The 24533-nt window shown below is 34.2% G+C and overlaps 1 protein-coding gene across 2 annotated transcripts in view; it reads left to right on the top strand.

Annotated features, from left to right (window-relative positions):
• Positions 1–22256, top strand: part of LOC109839671 (probable serine protease EDA2) — a 30741-nt gene extending 8485 nt beyond the window's left edge. The window contains exons 6-14 of one of the 2 annotated variants that reach the window (XM_020408188.1): positions 5552–5605; positions 5684–5755; positions 11830–11926; positions 12076–12172; positions 14951–15045; positions 16129–16203; positions 20210–20293; positions 20559–20654; positions 21986–22256. In XM_020408188.1, the coding sequence (XP_020263777.1) occupies positions 5552–5605; positions 5684–5755; positions 11830–11926; positions 12076–12172; positions 14951–15045; positions 16129–16203; positions 20210–20293; positions 20559–20654; positions 21986–22044 (729 nt within the window). In that variant the 3' untranslated portion in view covers positions 22045–22256. Of the gene's footprint in view, positions 1–5551; positions 5606–5683; positions 5756–11829; positions 11939–12075; positions 12173–14950; positions 15046–16128; positions 16204–20209; positions 20294–20558; positions 20655–21985 lie in introns of both variants that reach the window. The other variant, XM_020408187.1, reaches the window with a different exon arrangement.

Below are 24533 nucleotides of genomic sequence, written 5' to 3'. Positions count from 1 at the left end.
AATATCAAAAAAATTTACAGCACTTTCATCCATTTTCTTCTTATTATATTAGATTAGATAAGATTACTTTAAAGCAATTAATTATATTGTATGTTTGATTTTTTCAGATTAGAAATTACAATAATTTTCATAGCACTTTTATCTCCTTCAACATATATGTGATTTTGTTATTTTCTTCTTATTAGATTAGATTAGATTATATTTTTAAAAATTATGAATTATGAAATTGCAACAATTTTCACATCATTTTTATCTATTTTCTTCGTATTAAATTAGATTAGATTATTTTAAAGCAATTACTTATATTGTATGTTTTATTAGATCACAAAGTTTAATTTATACTATTATTATTTAAATAGATATTGTTTGCATAAAAATCAAAGAGAATCTCACACATATCTTGAATCTCGATACCAATTGTAATATTTACACATGGGTGTTGGTTAAAAAATATTTCATGTATGGTCTTAACTTATGTAATTCTGCTTTAACCGGATTAGATAATTTAATTTTTTTAACACCCAAACACTTCCACAAAACCAAAAGAGAGTAGCAATGTTATAATAAATATGAATAATACATAATATACTATAAATACATAGCTATAAAATATAATAAATAATACTATATATGATAAGTAAACAATAAACTCCTATCCACCTTAATAGTGGATATGAGCATGTCCAACCCAAACTTTTATCCACTCATCTTGTCTCAAGAATATGTGCTATCAAGAAGATGATACAAAATCTTAAAAAGATTCTTATATCTATCATCCAAGATCCCCAACTGCAATATCAATCGGATAAAGAAACACAATTTGGTGGATGACTCATAGTCCTATCCACCTTTAAGTTGACATAAGCTTTTACCTATGATGACTATATCATACATACTCATAAACTATAGCAGATATATATATAGTATAAAATATAATAATAATATATACCTATATATATAACCACAAGGGAGAGGTTCATAATAAAAACCTTCCCTTAGCCTGAAAACTAAAAACCTCCTTCTATCCCAAGTGGTTATAGGATTCAGTCCAACAACAGTCAACAGACAACATGCATTAATATCTCATTAAACACCATGCATATAAATCTATATGAAAACAGTGTAATCTGATTCACTGCAGTGAATCTGGATTCACTGAAGTGAATCTGGATTCACTGCAGTGAATCTGGATTCACTGCAATGAATCTGGACTTCACTGAGGTACGCTGAATCTCGACTTCACTACGTTGAGGTAATTAACATGCCATGTGTCCTGCTTGATTGGTTTGACCTGAATCCCGAGCCCATTGGATTCCATATAAGATCGCAGATGGATGAAGAAGTTTTTAGTTTTTAGCAAGGAGGTTTTTAATTAGAACCCTCTCCCTATAATATATATAGTATAATATATATATAAAAATAAACAAGTATAAAATCATAATATATATATATATATATACTATATAACATTACAATGACTTTATGCCTACCATTAAATATACACTATATATAATAAACACACAGTACAGATAGAAAGGTTAAAAAGAAGAAGAAGTTATTATACAACTTGGGCACTTAAAATTGTAAGTATTTATATTTTTGAATCCTGCTTTTGTTTTGGTATCAGAGCCATGTTTGGCTCAAAATTATTTGGCTAAATTGAGATCTTACAGTTTATTTATTTAAAAGTTTGTTAATAAGTATGTAATCTTGTTATATGTTGTTTCTTTGCTTTACTTACAATGCTTAATTTAGTGTTTGTGGGACGTCACCAAAGTCACGCAGTGTAAATCCCTTAGATAGCCGAGATGGCGGGTACAGGTAGTGTAAGACATTGATAAACGTGCAAACTACTTAATTAAGTTTTGTTTTAACAAAAAAGAAAGAAAAATAGCAAGATTACATCCTTATTAATAAATTTTCGAATAAATAAAACTGTAAGTAAAAAATTTATGCCAGACATAGTAGAAAGTTCTTCTGTAAGAAAGACCAGTTATACTGGTAAAAAAGTTAAAAATGCACAATTGACTGAATATCCTTCTGAGTTAGAAGCATTAAATAAATGGACAATCCCTGATGTCCCTAATAGAGACATAAAATTGGATTTTTTTGATTATAAGTCATTAATTAATATTAAAACCCTAGAAAGAACTACTACAGTTGATAGGGAAGAACAAACTATCCAATTACTTGGACCAATTGATATTGAACCTTATATGGACAAGTATAAATACATTCATATCGGATTAATACAAATAGCTTTCAGACCCTTGACATTACAAGGATTAAATGCAACTTTATTAGTATGTTTAAGAGATGCTAGATGCTTAAATTGGACCCAATCATTAATGAGTATTATGGAAACTACCAGTATATTTTAATGTTTATCCAAATTTAAGTTTATCATTAACCGATCCAAATATTTTAGAGGCAATAAGCCCATCAAAACACATGGATATAATTTTATATCAGGATAAAAAACTATTACAATAATTTATAGAATACATTATAAAATATTAAATACCTTAGCCCCTAAAGCTAAGGTCCATTCAAAACCAGGAAAAGTGTTCCGGTTGAAACAAATATTTTATCTTCTAATATTGCTGTCAATAGACAAATTAAATAGGATGAAATTAACTTCTCAGATAATTGGGTAATACCCAATGCTATACAGCATTTACCAATAGTTAATCAAGATGTTGTACAAATTATTCAAACAGTAGACAAAGAAGTTGAATTACATTTAATCCCTCTATAACAATCAGATTATCTGATGTAGCTAGTTCTTCTAGAAATTCTATTTCTAGATCAGGATCTTATAGCACCGAACCAGTGAAGTAAAAGGATTAAATATTTCAGATAATAATATTCCACATGCATTATATAAAGAGAGAAATTCTCCCTCAAATTCAGAAATAAGTTTTAGAATGAAATAATGAATTTTGAAAAAAATAGTATAATAAGGAAATTTCTGAATCAGGAATTTCAGCAAGAAAAACATAAAAATTTTAGAACATGGTTTTTTAAAACATTTTCAAAAAAAGAACAGATAAACTAGAAAGAAGAATATTATAAAAAATTAAAATTAGAACAAAGAGTTGAATTTTTTACAGGGTTCCCATGAGACGGAGTAGTCCCTCCTTTTTAGGGAGAGGGAGAGGTACTAATATATCAGAAAGGAGTCATACTCCTATGTAACCAAATTCATGGAGAATAATTGCTAAAAAGAATAATGCTAGTAGCCCCTCTTAAGCCTTTTATAAGGGCATCAGTGCTAAAAAGAATAATGCTAGGAGTCATAATATTTTATTGATTTTCATGTACCGTTGTACTTTTCTTGATTTTTAGGAAACCAACCAAACAGCCCCTTAAAGAAAAAAGAATTGCTTAAAGATAATTTTGAGTTGAGCCTCGGGGAGCCGCTTAAAAGCACTTTTAAAACGATACTTTTAAAAGCAGCTTTATAAAAAGCAGCTTTTCAAAAAGAGATTCCTCCACTTTTATAAAGAAGATACTATGTACTTTTATAAAGTAACTTTTCAAAAAGGAAGATGCTACGTCTCGAAAATTTTCAACGTTTCTGAAGAATATTTGGAATGTTATAAATATGTGAAGGTAGAGAAGAAAGGGTAGAGTTCAGAAGAGGAAGAAAAAATAAGAGAAGCCTTAGAAAAAAACCTAGAGAAAGCTTGTAAGATAAGTGTGCGTACTCTGTAAAATAAGTGTGTACTTTGTAAAATATTGTGGAGATCAATAAAGAAGAAGTTATTATACGGCTCGGGCACTTAAAATTGTAAGTATTTATATTTTTGAATCCTGGTTTTGTTTTGGTATCAGAGTCATGTTAGGCTCAAAATTATTTGGCTAAATTGAGATCTTACATTATATATATTTATAACCTTTCAAAGATTCTTCAGAAACATCGAAAATTTTCGAGACGTTGCATCTTCCTTTTTGAAAAGTTACTTTATAAAAGTACACAGTATCTTCTTTATAAAAGTTGAGGAATCTCTTTTTGGAAAGCTGTTTTTAAAAGTATCTTTTTGAAAGTGACTTTTGAGCGGCTCCTCGAGGTTCAACTCAAAATTATCTTTAAGCAATTCCTTTTTCTTTAATATTAGAGGAATTAATGTCATTTAAGACTCCCATTGCAGCATCCCACATTGTATCAATATCTTCTTCTGGATCTTGTGCATCTTGAAGAGTTATATCTTCTCTAGTAGAGCTGATGCTTTTAGTATCACTTGTATCAAAAGCTTCAAAGAATTGTTTTTTCAAATGTTCTAAACATTTCTGTTGTATTTCTGGTATTTTTGAATCTGAAGCTTGTGTATATTTCCTTTTTATCATTTTTGCTATTTTCAGCATAAGATTTTTTTTGAATTTCTTGAGTCATAGTGTTTTCGAGAATAGTATTATTCTTCTGAATAATTTCTTCAATCTGTTTCACTTTTTCTTCAATAATATATATATATATATTAATAGTATTATTATAATTTGGTTAAACACATTATTTCATAATACATTACAAACAATAACAAAGCCGTATCCCAAACTTTTGGGGTCGGCTACATGAATCCTAATCTCCCATACATTTCTATTATGGGCTAGGTCCTCTATTAAGTTATCATATCCTTCTTAGTTGTTTCTAACCAATCCGAAATTAGTACAAAACTTGATATCCTATTTGTTATTATATTAGTTTTATTTGACTTTTAGAGTAAAGCTCTTGTAAACTTAAGTTGATAGAAGCTTTTGTTCCCCAACTTTTTTATCCATTAGATTTGCTTTGAGATTCGTGTCAGAATGGTTGATACAAATCAAGGCACAACACATGCCAACACGAATCTCAAAGCAAATTTAATGGATAAAAAGTTGGTGGATAGAGCCATCAATCAACTTATTCTATCTTTCTTCTTGACTTTTATTCAACATAATATGTGAAATGTTCTGCTCAGTTAAATACTTGTCTTAATCTAATTTTATGTGTTCTCGAACTTCAATAGTTCTCTCTACCCTAGTTATTCCTGAAGTTGTAGATTTTTTCCTTGCAAAGATAATTTGATATGGCTATCTACAGCTTGTTTGTTCTGAGATATTTGGATGAGGATGTTGCACAGATTGACATATGGAGTTCCCATGGCCGCATATGTTCCTTCAAAGTCTTATTCTCATAATTTTCAAATCTTCATAGTCCTTTTTGCTGGCGTAACTTTGCAACATCCTCATCCATGTATTTGGATGAGGATGTTGCATAGGTTGACCTTAAGAGTTCTGACAGAACTATATGTACCTTCAATGCGTTATTTTTCTTTTGGGCATGAATATTTTTAATTCAGAATACAAACTCTGTAACTTTTTCTATTTTTATTTTTTTGCCGTTATTGCGATGATTCTATCTCTAGAATGAGAATAATCATTTAGTATGATGATATTACTGTAAACACTAAATAGATTATGGCATTATGTTCTTTCACACTAAATAGATTATGGCATTATGTTCTTTCACACTTAATAGATTATGGCATTATGTTCTTTTTCTTCATTGCAGCTTGAGAATGATGCGGACTTCTTATACTTGCTGGCTGATGCTGCAGCTGAAGCGGTATGTTTAATTTTTCTACATGTCAATAAAGTCTGCCAAGCTTGTAGAAGCTTGATGTTTTGTTGTTTCTAAGCGCAGTTTCAGTATGGACATCCGGATGTTCTGTGCTCCCCACTTGTTGATGCCAAGAAGACCGGCCAGGACCTAGTGGTAAGCTACTTTCTCATCTTGTTCAGCTAAGTTTGAGCAATTCTTACCGCAACTTAGTTCTCTGCATATCAACAGGATTCCCTAAGTATATTCATCCTTTTTTTTATCTGCATTTAGACGAGTATTTAGCTTTAGGCACAAACAGGAATTCAGCCAGTGGGTTGCCAACAGTTCATCGTACCAAACCCAAGTGCAAAGGTTCTCACGGGGTTGGGGTGGGGTGGGTTTTTTTTTGGGTTGGGTTGGGGGGGTTGGTTTCGTCGCTTTTGACTTCTTCACACCAGGAAATACATTTATTTCAAGTGCTGAAAACCAAAATCTTTAGAAATTCACATTTTGCATGGATTAAGTTTCTTCTCTAAGGCTGCGTTTGGGAACTTTGATTTGGATTTGGGAAGTTGATTTAAAATCGAGGGATTTTAAATTTAGGATTTGAAATCCATGATTTAAGAAATCTTTTGTTTGGATATCTTTATTAAATGAAAGGATTTGAAATCTTTGATTTCAAAATCTAGTGTTTGGGTACTTTGTTATACATGAATTTGAATTTAAAATTGATAAAAATTTATTCTCTTAACCCATCTTGTTTACATCAAATGCAATAGAGATGTGTAAAATAGTAACCAAAAAACACAAATTTAGGTAATTTTGACGATGGTAGCTACATTTTGCTAAGTTTTCAAATTCATTGCCCACCATAACTTGCAAGAGTTTCAACAAAATGAAAATGAAGAAAACTCTACAAACATATCAAGTATCTTACAAAAAAAAATCTAAATAATACATTACCATTGCATATTTCACAGATATCCAGGCTGGAAAACACTTGAGGCTTGTTTCATATTTCATACATATTTAAAGTGAGAATAAGTTGATATCAGAGCAAATAAGTAACAATTCCATTATCTTCTCAAATGCAGGTACAACTGACAATTACATAGTCAATTTGGTCTTTAATATACCAAGAGAAATGTTAATAAGAAAAAAATACAAATAGTTACAAACTGAATAACATGTGAGAAGAGAAGTATCCTTGATGTAAAGAAATTGCAGCTGAGGATTCAGAAGTGCTTGTATGATAAACCCTATCCGCAACAACAAAAGAGTAATTCATATGCCATCACGATATGAGCCCAAAACCTACAAAGAAAATGAGCAGGTCAATAATTTGAAATAGGAACAAATGAAAATTTTAGTCTCACAAGCAGCTGTCAGCTAATCCCACAGCCTCTTAACTACTCAATTGCAGTTCATTGTAGAAACAACAACCCAAACATGATACTTTGCAAGGCCCCAGCAAACAGATAAAACACTTCATATATGACCGTACGTGTCTCGAACAAAAACAATCTCCAAAGGACATGACATTGAGGAGGAGCAAAAACTAGTTCAAGCTTTATCAAGGTGCCGTAAACCTCCCATTCAATCAAGATAACAGAAATGGAAGCATCAAGTTACCCTCAACCATCGGCATGTAAGCTAAACGCTAGTAGTACTTGCTATCAAAATCAACCATCCGCATTCCGCCATCGCAACATCCTACAGTCACTAATTTCTTATATTATCAACATGAAACGAGGTGTGCTTCAATACTAGTAAACATAACATTACCTTTTTTACACCTTAATAAATATGGGGGAAGAAAAAAAAACAAGAACTACACTATCAAACCACATAAAAGTTTCTCAACTCAACAAAAGAACTTACTTCGATCAGCAGGACGAAGAACGCGATCATAGAGCATATATCCAGGCTGAATAAAAAACAACATTGATGAGACTCAATCACTGAAATATAATGAAAGGTCTATTTAAGAAACAAGCTAGAATTCAATTAAAATGAATATACCTTGAGGACAGCGGCAACAGTGCTTGTGGGTTTTGAAGCGTTAGGTATATGGAAAAAGGCGTGATGCCTGTGAGGATCAAAGTTTTCGTCCGCCAGATCGAATTTCTCAACCCCAAATTACAACACGAAACACATGATCACAGATAACACATGATAATAGCTTAAAACACGAAACACATGATCACAGATAACACATGATAATAGCTTAAAACACGAAACACATGATCGCAGAAAAATACATTAATTGCAGTAAGAACTGACCAATACAGTCATATGATGACTAAATAGAAGTCGAATCTTTGTAAGTTTTTAAGTCACCGGATCAGAAAAAGGCTAAACAAGAATAGTTAACAGTAAATTTGTAGCTTCATATATATTAACAGATTGCTGATGCATTAGATTATCTCTTTGGAGATTGAAGATAAAACAAAATAGTATATAAATTAGAACTGCTGTATCTCTTTGGAGTACAACTCATGGACATTTTCAACATTTGGTGACCCATTAATATGAAATAAACATTTTTAGACTGCTACTCATGCATTGAAAACTTCTGCTGCATTTTTATGATTAATTTCCAACCTGACATCAATAGACTAGAGCCCTTGCAAAGACTTCAAACCAAATAGTAGATTGATATAATAAAATTCATGGAACTTTCAATTGAAGAGTATCAAATAATAATGCAGAAATAAAACATTAAACTCAATACTAAGTCCAACTCGTGGTCAACCACACCAAAGACGAATCGATTATGTATACATACACTATTCCAAAAACTGATTATGGAATTTGAACTCTACGAAAGTATGCAAAACGAATCTTATGAGCATCCATAAATTCAAGACAAATCAGCAATGAGCCTTAACGAAACATATGTTGTAACTTCAAGTAACAAACAACAATGAGCAATGAGCCTTAACGAAATGAGCCTTAACAAAACAGCAATGAACCTTAACAAAAATGAGCCTTAACGAAACTGATTGGAATCTGCGTACATAAAGTACATATGTTATTTCATTTCCGTGTCCTCAAGTTATTTCATTCTTTTCTTGATTTTCAATCAGTATTAATTACAAGTCTTACTCTTATTGCTAGACTTCACTAGCATTGTCCACGACTAAGGTCAATCATATATGTCAGTATCATGGTACAAACATTCGATCTACGTATATCATCGTGCAAATTAATGCATTCATGCGATGACTCATAAGTGGGAGAAAGGAACTGGACGTTCAAACATTGAGGTAGTCCAGTTATTCTCTTTCATCTAGAACAAAACCAAAAATATTCCTTGACTTGAATAAAATCGCTCTTTAATGGAACTTTAACTTTAGCTGGTCGTGACCGTCTAAAAGGATAATAGTTAGTCTCACGTGGCAACTTTGAAGTTTGCTGATTTATGAACGCAGATAAAGTACATACCAAAGAGTTACAGTTAGCTATTTGATTCTATAGTGTAATTTTACTTGCTTGCAACCATCGAGCTTAAAATTCAACGTTAACATTAATTACATTAATTCAAGGTTAATTGATCGCAAAATTTGTACTTTTAAGTACATAAACTAGCACAAAATTTGATTTTAAACAGAACACAAAATATGAAGCAAATCTCTGATCTCTCACCAGATTGCAGCTTCTTGTGGATCTTGTTGATCTCTTGCAGCAGCTCCTCGAGCTTTCTTCAGTGACAAGATGACGCAGTTTGAAGGGAAACTCGCTGTCTCCGTTCATGATGCTGATCAGAAGTAGATTTGGGGGTTGGGGGGGGAGAGAGATCGAAACCAGAGAGAGGGGGATCGCGACTTGAAAAGAAAGAGAGGATCGGGTCGGGATTTGATAAATGACAAGGGTTGGGGTGGAATTTGAAATCACTTGTTTTGGGCTTTCAAATTCCTCTTTGTAAAATCAGTTGATTTAAAATCTAGGTTTAAATCAGAACCCAAATTAGATATTTGGATTTGAAATACTCTGAATTTTAAATCCAGGCCCAAATCCAAGTTCCCAAACACACCCTAAGGTTATTGTCCAGTCTACTACCTAAAGATATACTGGAACCTGGTAAAATAAAACTCCTGTTAGCAAGGCCTGAAAGGCAGAAGTTCCTTACATGGTTTTTAAAACTTCTTGATAAATAGAGATGCAGGTTTTGTAGTCTACAAATCAAGAAAGGGGCAAGGATTTTCCACTAGAAGCTGATCCCAGAAAACTTAAGTAATATAAAGTGTGAGTGTAATGTGGCAGAAGCATTTAAAATAACTCATTCTTGTACGAGCAAGTCGGCACAGAAACCCTAAAAACACTAGGTATAGAAAATCTCCAGAAAAATATAATAATCACAACAATTCTAAACATAAAATCCGAATCCTTATATAGGGTGTAAAAACAATTGCAAAATTACGAAACTAGCCTCCTGAAAAATGAAGAGCAAACACGCAAAAATAAAAACTAGAAGTGTTGAGCGCACAGTTTGAGCCTAAGGACGAATTCTTTGACTTCCTATCTGATTTGGAACGGCAAAGCCATTAAAGGTGTAGATCATTTCTAGAGCTTCCTGAGAACATATTATATAAAGGATTCTATGAAGCGAGATAAAAAATGTGACCCAAAAAATGTGACCCTTCGAAGTTGCACATCGAAATCTTGCCTGAAAATTACCTGTTTTTGCTTTGATCGCCCCGGCTTCACGTGATTTGAAGCATCAGCTAGTGCTTCCTTATGAAAGTGCTGTTTTATGCTTTATATTACTGTAGCAAGCTGTAAAGAAACATAGGCATGGCTTGTAAACAAGATCCACTATTAGTCTATTAAAATAGTAAAGTACAAGAGCTTGTCCTTTCGCTTCATATAAAGGGAGAAACCCATAACCTTTGTCTGCCAAAGAAAAACCTTGCCTATCATTTCTGTGTAAGAAGCTCCTTCGATCTTGTGGGGACTCCCTTTCCTTCTCTGTCTCCTTCAACCTTGTGGTGCCTCCCTTTTGGAGATCACTCCTCACTGGTTGTAGGCTGAAAGTATTCTTTTATATACTTCAGTTTGGCCCCATGATCATTTGATATGTTAGCGAAACTCAAAACAATCTGAACCTGTAGCCAAGCCTATAATTAGTTTGGGCTGAAATCACTGTCCCTGTCGGATCAACTGATATTTACTCGTGTCCAGAATCCATATGCAAGTTAACAACCTAATGCTCTCTGGGCTCCAGACTGCACTGGAAACTGGTCAATAGTCGGTGTACATTTTTTCCTGCTCCAATAACTTCTCTGACATGATCTTTGTCATTTTTCACACCAATGTATAATCATATATATTTTTTCTTTTGCTTCCTTGGAAATTACCTAGCATGTATATTTGGCACCTTTCTTCTTTGTCGCTTCTTTGTTTTTCTTGCATATTTGATGGATTATATCAGAACATGACATTGTTTCTGCATGGTTTCCCTCCTGTTTTGTATGCAGCCTCGTATTTTGTATTCAGACTTTCTTGTAAACATTAATCTTTTCTGTGATTGCCAAGCTTGCATTTTCGGATACCTGAATTGAAGAATATGATTCGTGTAGCCAACCCCAAAATGTCGGATATGGCTTTGTTGCTGTTGTTGTTAGTATCAAGATTGCATCTTATATTCTTATTTTATATGCAGTTATTAAATTCTCTAGTATGACAACCCTAGGTATTTGTGGTGCAGAGACCATCAAAATATCTTTGGAATCCTGATGGTACCTTCCCAGATTCAAGCCCCTTGAATTGATGACTTCTTTATAAGGAACATTACCCATGTTTAACATGATGTTCTTTAAGATTGTACTAGTGATCCTAAAAATATGGTTCCACTGTCCGAACTTCAGGTGCTATTCTGTGTATATGTACATATTGCATCTTTTCGATGTGTGAAAGCTCATAAATTTATGTCCTAGTTACTGATGGATGTCTTAGCCAATAACTATGACCATAGTAAAACATAAAATATTAACTTATAAGATACTGGCACATGAAATGTAATCATGTGGCAGACCTACTTCCATAGTTGGATAAAGAGTTTGCTGATGTTTAAATCCAAATGTTTAGGTGCCCAAAAAAAGTTCCAAGTAGGGTTTGTCTTGTATCTATGTAAATAAATTATTATGTCATAATCTTATGTACTTTAAAAGATATATTCTAGTTTCTTTCACGTGCAGACACTTTTCAGATATTATACTTAGGCCAGATTTGTTATACTCATGCAGGAAGCATATGCTGACTATGTGAGAAATTACTATCTTGGAAGCTTTGGTGTATCTGTTCAATCTTATGACCAGCAGCACTTGAAGAACACATCTGTAGGTAAAGAGGATGGTAATGTGTTGCTTGAACTTTTTATAGTAATTTCCTTTGATAGACAAGATTGGATTACAAGTTGTAGGTCATTACATAAATATTTTTGCAATCATGTCGCGCCTTTAACATCTTGTGGCTATATGTTGATATTTAAGGTGATCGATTATGGTGGTTCCAAGTTTGCACTGAGGTTGCATATTTCCAAGTGGCACCAAAAAATGACAGTGTCCGCTCTTCAAAGATTGATACGAGGTATCATTTCATTTATATGAATTTCATTTTTCATGGTTTTTGTGGGATTGTTCTTTTGTTGCACAAGAATTCTGTAATCTAATACTATGAGTTCATGACTGACAATGATAATTGTCAATCGGGAGTATCATTGACTTCTGTTCTATCACCTGTGTTCCTCAAGAATCCCAGTCTGAAAAAAGCACCCCTCCTTTAAGTTTATCCCAGTCTGAAAAAAGCACCCCTCCTTTAAGTTTATCTTGTTAGTTTAGAGCACTTAGGAGCTGAAAAAGCAAATCACTGTGAATCTTATTCATCTAGTCTATCAACGAATTTTGGAATGTAGGAAGTCAATATTTCTATAGTTTGGGGGTATACAGTCTAAACCCTTTCATAAACTTGAACGCCAAAACCCTAAAACCCTTGTCTCACAATTTTATGGGGATTTGAATATCCTAGGCGCTTGCTATCTTCTCCATTTATTTTCTGGCTGCTCGAGACACAAGTATGACAACTCATGATTGTTTGATCTTTTTTACTTTTAGAAACCTAATTGATGTAGATCAACTTCCATGGAGTGGAAGTTTTAATTTACGTGGCATATTGTTGGAAACGAAAGGGAAAGGATTGCTTCCGGGGCATTTCTGAAACTGAAAGAGTCGAAGTCTCTTGTTACCTTTGTTTGTGTGGTTCATAGTTGCGCGATTCCCTGAACACTGACTTGTGTACAATTCCTACTAACGTATTCCTGGTACATTTACGAACCAATTCTTTCAGATACACAAATTGGTTCCCCAAATTTGGCATACCACTTGCAAGTATTTGGGTGCGAAGTCCCTTTAAGTGTACATGCACAATATGCAATGAAATGTGTGTAATTGAGTAAAGGGAGGTGCACAATTGAATATATGAGTCAATAGTTTTACTATAACTAAATATCCATGTTAATAAAATGTGAAAGGAAACCATGATCACAACATGAACCATGTGAAAAACAAAAACAAAACAAAAACAAAACAAAAACTGAACTCCATATAAAACAAGTATTTACGTATTTTGTATGAAAAAATATTAAAATGCATAATTAGTTTTCTAGTTTCTACTATACACTTTGAAAAATGGTAAGCACACCCAAAAATATTTTACAACGTACGACTGATAGAACTTGCATACCTAAGCAAGCTACCTCCCATCAAATCTAAATTTCCTAACTGGCGAATTGCGTACCTGAATTCTTACCAGGACCCGCTACATACCATGTATCGTGTCACTATTGTGTGTTTATATAGACAGTTCAAAATGAATACCAAATAGTACATGTTGGGGACCTCAGAATGATGCATTTATGAGATGCTAATCTGATGCTATGATTTTGCTAAAACATTATTCCAACGCGGCGTGTTGTACAAATACCTTCGGTACCATGTAAATGAACGCGGGTGGGTTAGCATGCCTAGGAAAATCAGCATGGATTTGATGGATGTAAAATGGCTGAGGCTATAAGCTTGTAAATGAAATATAGCAACTTGGAAATGGGGGCAATAGATGTACCAGCAGATAATAATTAGAAGAAATATTAACGAAATTTAAAAAATTGGCTTAAATGAACATTTCGCGGACATACAATGTTGTTTGCAGAAGGCGATCTATAATGACCTCAAAAAAAATGTAGGAGTTGACAAACTGGATGAGCATCTCTGGCTCAACAATGCAGGCTTTAGTTGCCCCCTGTTTGATAAAAGGGTTATGGTATCAACCTCATATCCGACTTAAACTGATTAGTAGTTTCCAACTCAAGTAAGCGGCTGCGCGTGTAACTATTTTATTATTATGAGATTTGCTTAATCTGTTTCAGCGAGACATTTGAAAGACGATACTTGATTTAACCATATGAAATGGAAAATATTCTACAGCATAATTGTGGTACGAATGAAGCTCAGGTTTCAGCAATCAAATAGTGATGGAATGTTGCACGCACATAATAGTTGTGGCAATTAGAGAACGTACCAACCAGTATAATAATAAATTGTGACCTACATTGGCTTTAAAGGTAAACTATTAGGTCTTGGATCTCAATCGCATTAAGCTCTCATTGTTCCATCTCATTTCCTATTTGGGACTAAACGTTAGCTCCATCCACCTTTCTAATTTGGATATTTTTAACAGGATGCGGGATGCTAATGCAACAGTCTTCATCTTGGCTTCTATGCAAGGAGCCCTAAATGCCTTATCATTCCCTTAGATTACTTTACCTCTGTATTTGACAATTCATGATATAATTTTATTCTTCATCTCATGTCTGAAACCCCTTTACCATTGAAGATAACTTTGTTCTAAATAGCTTCATCTTCAGGCCCTAATCCGCAACCACCTTTGTAGTGCGCCCTCAGGATTGCATATATGTTATGTTCTAACTTGGTTTGAAGTAAAACATCAAGGAGCTGCTAACATACACCTATTTGTTCAACCTGTGCTAAAAATGGCCCAAGTCCTAATTTTGGGCTTTTATAACAATTTGTTGTTGCAAGCAGAGCTTGTACCTACAAGGTATTAATAATATTTCACAGTCATTTTGACCCAAAAGGATAATCTATCAGGTATTTGATCCCAACAATTGATCACTCATATTTCTACTTATTTCAATACTAAACCTTAATTCCATCTGCTCCTTAACTTTTGATGACTTGAGCAAATGTGAGGCACAAAGGCAATAATATTGAGTCATTGTTTTTTTGTGATATATCTTGTTGATATTTCAAGCCTTAATGTTTTTTATGGTTTCCTTTTAATATGTTACAGGTACCATTTGGATCTGTGTAAAAATGTTTTTGGAGAGGGAGTGTACCCCAACGTGTTTATGACAAACATATACTATGGAGGCACCCAAATTGCTGGTTGGCACATTTTTTATTCATTTTCTGGATTTATTGATTATTCTATATCCTTTCTACTTCAGTTACCACATATTTCTTGTATTGATGAGATATCCTATGTTATACATATAGGCATGGCATAAGAAAATAGGATTTTTTTTTAGAACCAACTATTTTTGAAATTTATTTACCAAAATCGACTAGGTTAGAATTTATTTACCAAAACCGACCCATTTTCATTCAACTCGGCAACAACAATCAAAACTTGGTGGGTTCTAAAATTTTGACTTTTTTTAACTAATCAGGATTGGGAATCCCAGATAATTAATGATTTAATTAACAAAATAATCTTGATTGCCTTTCTAGGTAGCTACATTGGTTCTCCGGTTCCTATTACACACATTTACAAGGGAGGTTTAGAGTCAGACCCACTCTTAAATCCTAGTAAATAGATAAGCCCAAACAATGATCAGAGCTCGTGATCAAAACCAAATCATAGTGATATTCATACACATTGATATGGTTGTTTACTTTATTGGAGTGTTCAATATTGTGATGTGAACATTCGGACAAGACATTAATATGCTTTATTTGTAATCATTACTTGAAGGTTCATCCTGCCATGATACTTTCTTTTCATACTTTAACCTTTTCATTTCTCCAAATTCAATTCGTAAGATAAAATCAATTTTTCCTCAGGCTTCTCTCTTTATTTGAGAGTAGGCTCAGTTGTTTCTTTCACTGTTTGATTTTTGGTCCTGGATAAAAGTGGTTGTATCCCATTCCTAGATGATTGCTTTTATGGAACAAAATTTAGTTCTGTACTTATCTCATTCTGCCTGAAAAGAAATATCCTTTTAGGAAATTCAATTTAAATTTTTTCTCTCACTATGCTGTTAGTGTCATGCTGAACATTCCTTTACTAACTGATATAGTCTCCTAGATCTGGATATCCAGCGCTTATGGTCACACACATTTGTTTATAAATTTAAAGTTTTCCTCAAATCTGTGGATATTCTACATTTAGACGTATGGTATGGAAGACCATTTACAATTTAATCCTGAGTTTTCTTCTCCTTTTAAAACATCCATTTGAATATTCAGGTTCCAGGATAATCTTCACTAATGGTTCACAAGACCCATGGCGCCATGCTTCCAAGCAGCAATCTTCTCCTGACAGTACGTCTTTTACTCCCTTCGAGAACTGTTCTATTAGTAATCTGTTGTTTATTTATTAGATTGAGTTTTGAATATGCTTTCTGTATTTCGCTATTATAAAGAGACTAGTGTGCACCCCGTGCAAAGCACGGCCCCTGTTTTTTTAGCACCACATTTTGAACTTGCCTTTCTCTAAATATTAATATATTTGATTTAATTGTTGTACGTTTAAATATTAATATATTTACTCCTATATACTTAAAGAATGATCTAAGTTTTAATACATTTGATTTATAAATCATATTTACTCCTCTTATGTTTGAAGGAGAATCCATGTTTCAATACATTTATTTTTTACTGTTTATAAAACAGTAAACTACTTTAGAATAAATAGTAGCTTCAAGTATAGAGGCTTAGATCTGATTTACCGTTATGCTACAGTAAGTTATTGTAGCATGAGTAGTGACTCCGAGTGGAGAGCCAGGTCAGATTTACTATTTATACTACAGTAATTAACTGTAGCATTCACTGTAGTATAAACGGTTATTCTTTGGATACTCCTATAAGTATAGAAGAGTAGATGTGGCAAATGTTGAATTGTTAATTAATACTTTCCCTCCATTCGGTTTATTTCATGTTCCGCAGCCAATAACTAGAGAAATGATTATGTTTATTAATTGGTGGTGTATGAACTAGGTGTCAGTTGATGTATAATTAGGAAGATTGAGATGGACACCAGAAATTTGTAATTTAGGGTTTTGGAGTGAAAACAACCTCTCTCCTTTTCTTTGTAGTGACTAGTGACCTAAGGATTATATTGCCATTTTAAAATATAAAGTGATATTTGTGGATGGAAGATTTATAATTTTCAATTTTGACTAGTCAAAGTTTTTTTTGGGGGGTGGGGGTATGGGGGTGCATGTTTGAAAGCACCCTTGGGCGTAAGCATATTCCCGAATCTTAATGCGACACCCCTGTTTTCACACATGGCTGCAGTATAAGGTGAATCCAGATATGTCAAACCTGCCATTCACCCACACTGTGCAACAACACGTTTCACCATCATAATAATATCTCTCTAGTGGAATCAAATACAAGTACATGTAACAGTAATATCTCTCTAGTGAAATCAAATAAAAGTACAGGTACAAAACAGACAAAATAAGGAAAATAAATACAATAGACATGATGTAGAAAGAGATATCTAATAGACTAATATATATAATTATGTCTCAACTGAATAAACTGAATACAAGTGAAGTCTGAAATAAATGTGAAGTATCTCAATATGAGTCAACTGAAAATAAACTAAGGCACACAACCTTGAAATAAATGTGAAGTATCTCAATATGAGTCAACTGAAAATAAACTAAGGCACACAACCTTTACAAGATGAAATACAAACTCAATATGAGTCAACTGAAAATAAACTAAGGCACACAACCTTTACAAGATGAAATACAAAACTCTAAATATTAGAGATAAATATCAACTATGGTGGAGGCTCGTCTACTAAAAATATGTGACGACGATTATGCTGGAAGTCCGTCATCCTGCGGCTCTCCGGAACTCTGAGCTGCTGTCTGAAAGGAATTAAAAAATAAAAAGAGAAAATAAGAGCGTCAGAGCGCTACAGCAAGATCATCTCCATCCGTCCTCAAGGGAAGAGCTATTAGATATGATGGAGGCTCTATCTATTAAGCATAGTCTGCCTAGATCATTTATCATGTATCTAAATAGAATTAATATTTAGAAACCTACAACACAAGATGTAGTACGTCAAGCGAAATAATTTAAACAAGAAAGCCCTCATGTATATATCATATGTCTCAAATTGTAGATAACTAAATATTAATACCGGACTAAGAATAAACAATCTAAATAGAATCAATAATTAGAATCTCACAACACGAGACTGATACGTTGAGCGAAATAATCTAAATAAGGAAACTCTCATGTATATACCATATGTCTCAAATTGTGAATCGCTAATCATCAATCCCAACTAAGAATAAAGGATAACAATATAAGAAAGTAAAATCATCACAATATCGGATCAAAAATATCTTCCACTATCATTTGGAAGATAATGTAAACAACTGTATATAATCCCGCGTACTTATAAGAGTAAAGTACCTCGGTCATATGTAACTCAGCGATGAGTCATGTTCATAAATGGTGTCCATCAAGACTCAAGCTGTCAAATAATTATCACAATGCAAATCCTAGAAAAGTTTATAATTCATCGCATTATCATGCGGGACGGATTACCAAATCGGCATCCTAAAAGTGTACACGGCTCATTAGTTTCATTGCATCAACGTGCGGGACGAACTACCAAATCAAGCATCCTAGGTATATGGCTCACAAGCCTCATCGCATCTACGTGCGAGACGGACTACTAGATCAAGCATCCTAAAACCCGACTCAATGGACTGTACTAATAATATATCGACGCACTATCCCAAGTAGTACTGAGCGGTGCTCATCAACGATATCTATACAAGTATATAATGTTTAAATAATTCATATCTCTTGTGTAATTGAAACAATAACTATATTACTCCTCTTCGGGATACTCATGTGTGTGCTACGACACTATATGTTTATACTTATGATTGTATGTGTATCATCGTGCGCTTCGAACCCCACGTTTGAAAACAAAAGGTGTAAAAAATAACACTTCAAACAAAAGAGAACACATGTGGGTCGACCGCCCTTAGGGCGTTGGTCGACCAAAAGCAACCATGCACATAATGTGCACGCTCAGGGCCTCACCGGTCGACTGGCTAGTCTTGTTCGACAGACAAGAGGAAAACATAAGTTCAGGTTTCTGATGTTTTGTATTTTGTACTTTATTTAAAAATTTATTTTTATCAACATGAGGCATATTACCAAGATTAAATCTTTCATAATTACTTAACAGGATTTAACTCATCATGATATAACCACTTGAAATAAACTAATTAGGGTTAAACATCCTAATTAATCAAAATTTCTTAAATAACCTAATTTATAAATATGGTTAAGGAAACATGATAAATTCTAAACATTGAACAGAGATAAATTCGTTTAAACATGCTCACATCACTTAGGTATCATCAACCTAGGGTTTAGATCTTTTTAATTAGCAAAAAAACTCAAATAATTATAAAACTAGGGTTTAAACATGATTTAAACATGATTAACAAGTTAAAAACGAAATTAAATACAACCCTAATGATCATGATCATCAAACTAATATAGACATCAACTAAAACTATAGATTTTCACATTGGTTTAAACATTAACATCATAAACTAAGATTTTAAAACATCGAGTTAAGCTTAAACATGAGATTCATCAATTAAACATATTAAATTTTGAATTAACTACAGGGAAAGGTTTGGAGTAAGATGATCTTGCCTTGTCGTGTTGAATTCCTGAACACGTGCGTGCAAGATCCCTCTTCACCAAAGTCGCAAAATCCTGCCATCCTCTCGACAAACGCCTCAAGAATTCTCCCAAATCTCACAAATTATGATTAGTGTTTGAGAGAGAGAGGAAGAGGGGCTGTTAGGGTTTGGAATACTGATGAAAAGATTTGTTTTCGTGTGTAAACATATATATTTATAACTACAAACCCGAATCAAAATAGCTCAAACCCGAAACAGTAAACCTAGTCAGACTGGGAAAATAGTCTTCGGTATTTTGGTTATAACTTTCACGTACGACTTCGGAATGAGGTGATTTAAGATGCGTTGGAAAGCTATTGAAGATACCTACAACTTTTGACTTTTCAGAGCTGTTCCACAGGAAAGACGCATGACAAGCTTGAAAACCTTCATATTATTCATGATGTTTCTGCTGAAGTCAAGTTATTGCTACATTGTTTTCCTTCCATTATTGCATGTTTACATACATTTTCCCCTAATCTTCTAGATTTTCTTTGCCATATGAAACATAACTTGGGTTTTAAATTGGTGCTTAAAATTCTTAATTCACTGTTGATTACTTTCCCTGACAAAATTTTCTTGAAAATGGCCAGTGCCTTCTTATATTGTTGATTGCCATAATTGTGGACATGGTAGCGATTTGAGGGGATGTCCCCAATCTCCTTTAAACATTGAAGGTAAGCTCGGTTTCTCTTTTATGCTTATACTAGTCCTGCACTCTAGAGAACATTTTCTACATTTCAAGGGAACATTGTAGATTAGAAGCATTCTATTTCAGTGCTTTATCATCTATATTTGTTTATTCTATGAATTGGCTTCTGCCTGAACAAGTTGTAGAAAATACTCATTGAGTGCTTTCTGCATGTTAAATCATATTACTAAGGTTGGAAGAATGGGTTATTTGCTTCAGATTTTGATATTTTATGCTTGGAAATTACATAGGTAATGGGGAAAACTGTACATCTGTTGAAGCATTAGCGAAAGTGAGACAGAAGATCATTGAGAAAATTGACTTATGGCTTTCAGAATGCCAATCAGGTATCTTTTAATTTTGTTTCATGAAGATATTTTCTGCCCTTCTGTACATTTATGCTACAGTGTAATACGATACATTTTCATATAATCCAATGTGTTACTATCGTAGGCTATACATTGTAAATGTGGTTTATTTTCTTTTCTTTCTCGAGTTAAATTTGTGGAAAGTACAGATTTCGTACTATAATTACAATAATTAAGAAGGATATGGTTATGGTTAGCTTAGTAGAGGAGATGTCTCATAATAGGATGGAATGGAAGAATATAATTCATATAGTCGATCCCAAACACTTGGGGATAGAGGCTTTGTTGTTGTTGTCGTTACAAATTCCGTACAAAGCAAGTGTTGTAATGTACCTCTACTGATGTATTAGGTTGCTTTATTGTCATAGATTTGGTTTGGTTATGGTTTGCTCAGCTTGGATTGGGTGGGTTTGGCTGGGTCGGGTCAGGTTGGGTCGAACAAAGTTTCAGCCGATGTATTGGCCATAAAACATTTGATTTGGTCAGGCTAGTTGCCCAAAAGAAGAAGAAAAATGAGATAGTAATCCATATCGGACAAGGTTTTAAATATCGGTTATCGGGGTCAAAATTCATATTGGATAGCGGATATCGGGGATATGTCAGGGATAAGTAGTATATATCGGAGTGACATTACTGGATGGTGATATACATAATATAATAATCTAAAATGTAATCTAACTTGAAATATAAAACATACCACAATGTAAATAATTATGTTTAGGATTACTAACTAATGGTAGAAACTCGGGTCGGGTTTAAAGTGCATTGGATAGGTGTCCGTTGCTCAAAATCAAAACTCAAACCAAAGGCCGATAGTTCCGATTTTTGGGCTGACAATATCAGCCGATAACTCACTTTATCGCCGCACTATCGGCAATAAACATTAAAAAACGATAACCGATTTAGAATTGAATGATTTTTGGGCTGACAATATCGGCCGATAACTCACTTTATCGCCGCACTATCGACAATAAATAATAAAAAACGATAACCGATTTAGAATTGAACTTATCATAGCGGAAGGCCCCCAAAACCGGCAAATCGCCGATAATATCGGTTTATCCGCTGATATTTAAAACATTGTTGTGCTGCTCGTTGAAATTAAAGCTGAATTGACTGATTTCTGTGGTGTCTTATTTACTCTATCAAAGATTCAAAGGTATATAATTTCTTCCAAGTTGCTTCTTCTATTATCCTCAAATAATGAAAGTGCAAGACATTTCATAGCTTGTAATCATGATACTAGATTGCGTCATTATGGATAGCTGTTAGAATGTTTAACGGAGACTGCTCCTTTGTACATCTTTCAGAACCTGATGACGACGAGCCTGATTTCTTTGGAGCGAAAAGGGTGACCTTTGCTATGTAAATATCACTCCCATCTTGCAAGACATTTCTGGATGTATTTGTTAATAATTTCTCCTTTTTACGCTAAGAGTAGTCTGGGAGCTCAAACATTAATCATTATTCTATAGGAGAGACATGAGCCGAGTAATTTTGTGTTGCAGTCCACCAGTGCATGTATAATCCTGTATATGAACACGTCATGTATTTTAAGGTAATAATTTGCTGATGATGCAAGATTCCGTTATTATTTGAGATGCAGCTCTCCCTTTCTTTCTCGTTTGCTGTCTGTGTTTTTAACACTTAGACGCAGCAGATGGAGCCAAGATGAAGCAGTCTGGTGGGCGACAGCCGATTGATCCTACAGTGGCAGGAACCTGGTGGGCGACAGCCGATTGATCCTACAGTGGCAGGAACGCACCCAATAGAATGCGTTGACGGATACTTCTCTTTTTGTACTTGTTAATGTTACGTTTTATGGTAAATAAAAAAAATAGTTGAGGGTTGATGGAGAATAGAGAATCCATCACTTTTGAGAACTCCTGGATCATCTAATGTAGATGGGCTTGCTTAATGAAGACTTTGCTGAGGGCAACCGATCAAAGATCAATAAAGTCGAATTCGAAAATCAGGTCAACAGCGGAACGGAGAGATGAAGACCGCGAGGGATTTTCTTTCTTGGAGCTGGCGTTTTCTTTTGATCTTGGATTCGAACAATCGAAAATTTGATGACCAAGCTTCAAACTCGCAGCCCAGAGACCTACGGTCCAAGATTAGATCCGTTTCGTTCGGTTCTTTGTTTCCAGCCCAGTTGACAGCCCACTCGGCCCAAACAAATTCAAGAAAATTGTTGAATCATACCAGTCACGTCGTTATTTGCCTCAGATTTTAATATTTTACGCTTGTGAATTTACACGGGTAATGGGGAACACTGTACATCCGTTGAAGCATTTGATTTTAAGAATGGCACAGAGCTGTTGTTAGGCGAGGAGCATCATAACACTCTACTGTAGATGACACCAACCCACTTCTTCTAAAACCATCTATGCAAGGACCGCGTGCGTAATCTCAATACAATTTCTACACATCTTTGATTTATTATTGTGCAACCCCAGCAGCAGCGGCGGCGGCGGCGGCCGGGGGTCGCGAAGCCTTGTATCTCAAGTTCTGGACATCTTTAATTCCTTGTGCTGCTGCTTGAAATTGAATCTGAATTAATTGATTTCTGTGATTACTCCCCTGTCGAAACCATGATACTACATTGCATCAGCTTGAATAGATATTCAAGTACGTGCGTGCGCGTGCGCGTGTGTTATGTACATGCGCATTAACTATTACTCTACACCAGAGACGCGAGCTGAGGAATATTGTATTGCACTTCGCTGCGTGCATAATCTTTTACATGAATATATCACGCGTATCTTTCCCCTTGTGGGGTTATAATCTGCTGATGCAAAGAGGGACGCCTTTCTTAGTTGTTCTCTGTCTGTCTGCGTTGAAAGCTTGGACTCAGATGGCTGTAGGTGTAGGCGCTGTAATTGTTTTTATCTGAATATATGAATACAAAAGAGTTAGCGCACAAAAGAAGCGTTATAATTACTTATTGCCAAGGCGTGGAAGGTCACAACATGAATCCCTAGTTTTAACTTGGGCTTCGTTGCCAAGAAATGGAAGGTCAGATGGCTGTTCGTGTACTGTGCTCCAAACACACTTTGTTAGTTTGGCAGTTTATTCTCAAATCCTTCACCGCCACCAAGGACCCTGATGAATCAAATCTAAGAGGATTCCAACTAACGGTGAAATCGGTTTGGATATGATACTTACCATATTCATGTCCGCTTATCATTCACGGATACAGATGCACCACATTAAGGAAAATTCATATTTATATCCGCTAAAATCGTAGACGGATATGGATATACATGCGGATGTATATCGGGATATACACGGGGATACAAAGTGGATATGAGAAAATAAAAATAATATCTGAAAATTATAGTTCACATGATACAAGAGAGTTCATTAATATGTTCGTGATATCTGAAAAGTTAGTTTGGAACTCTTGATCATCAGAACTATTCTCAAATTCATTAATCTAAAGATTGGAATAATTGCAGTTCTATGATCAACATATATTTGAATATCTTGTATATGAATCTGAATATTTTACTACAAAACCATATCCGTAACCATATCCTCACTGTTATAGATTGGAATATCTATATCCTAACAGATACAATTACGAATCCAGATACAGTTTATCACCCCTAATTCCAACGCATGTACTGCCCCTTTGGTCTGCGCAATTGAATGGTTGTTAATCAGTAGGAGGCTTAAAAAGATGCATCTACTGCCTGTCTAAATGTTTTATTTTTATACTCACGCAGGACATTTTTCTACCCCTTGGCATATGGCCAGTAATAAAGTTGCGGGAAAATGAAGAAAAACAATCCCAACACAAGTAAGACAAAGTCCGAATGTCTATTTGGCTGGACAAACAAAATTACATGAGCC

Source organism: Asparagus officinalis, chromosome 4, assembly GCF_001876935.1.
Source record: "Asparagus officinalis chromosome 4, Aspof.V1, whole genome shotgun sequence".
Classification (NCBI taxonomy): Eukaryota; Viridiplantae; Streptophyta; class Magnoliopsida; order Asparagales; family Asparagaceae; genus Asparagus; species Asparagus officinalis.
The sequence above is the reverse complement of the archived record's forward strand: the minus strand, read 5'-3'. Positions and strand labels throughout refer to the sequence as shown.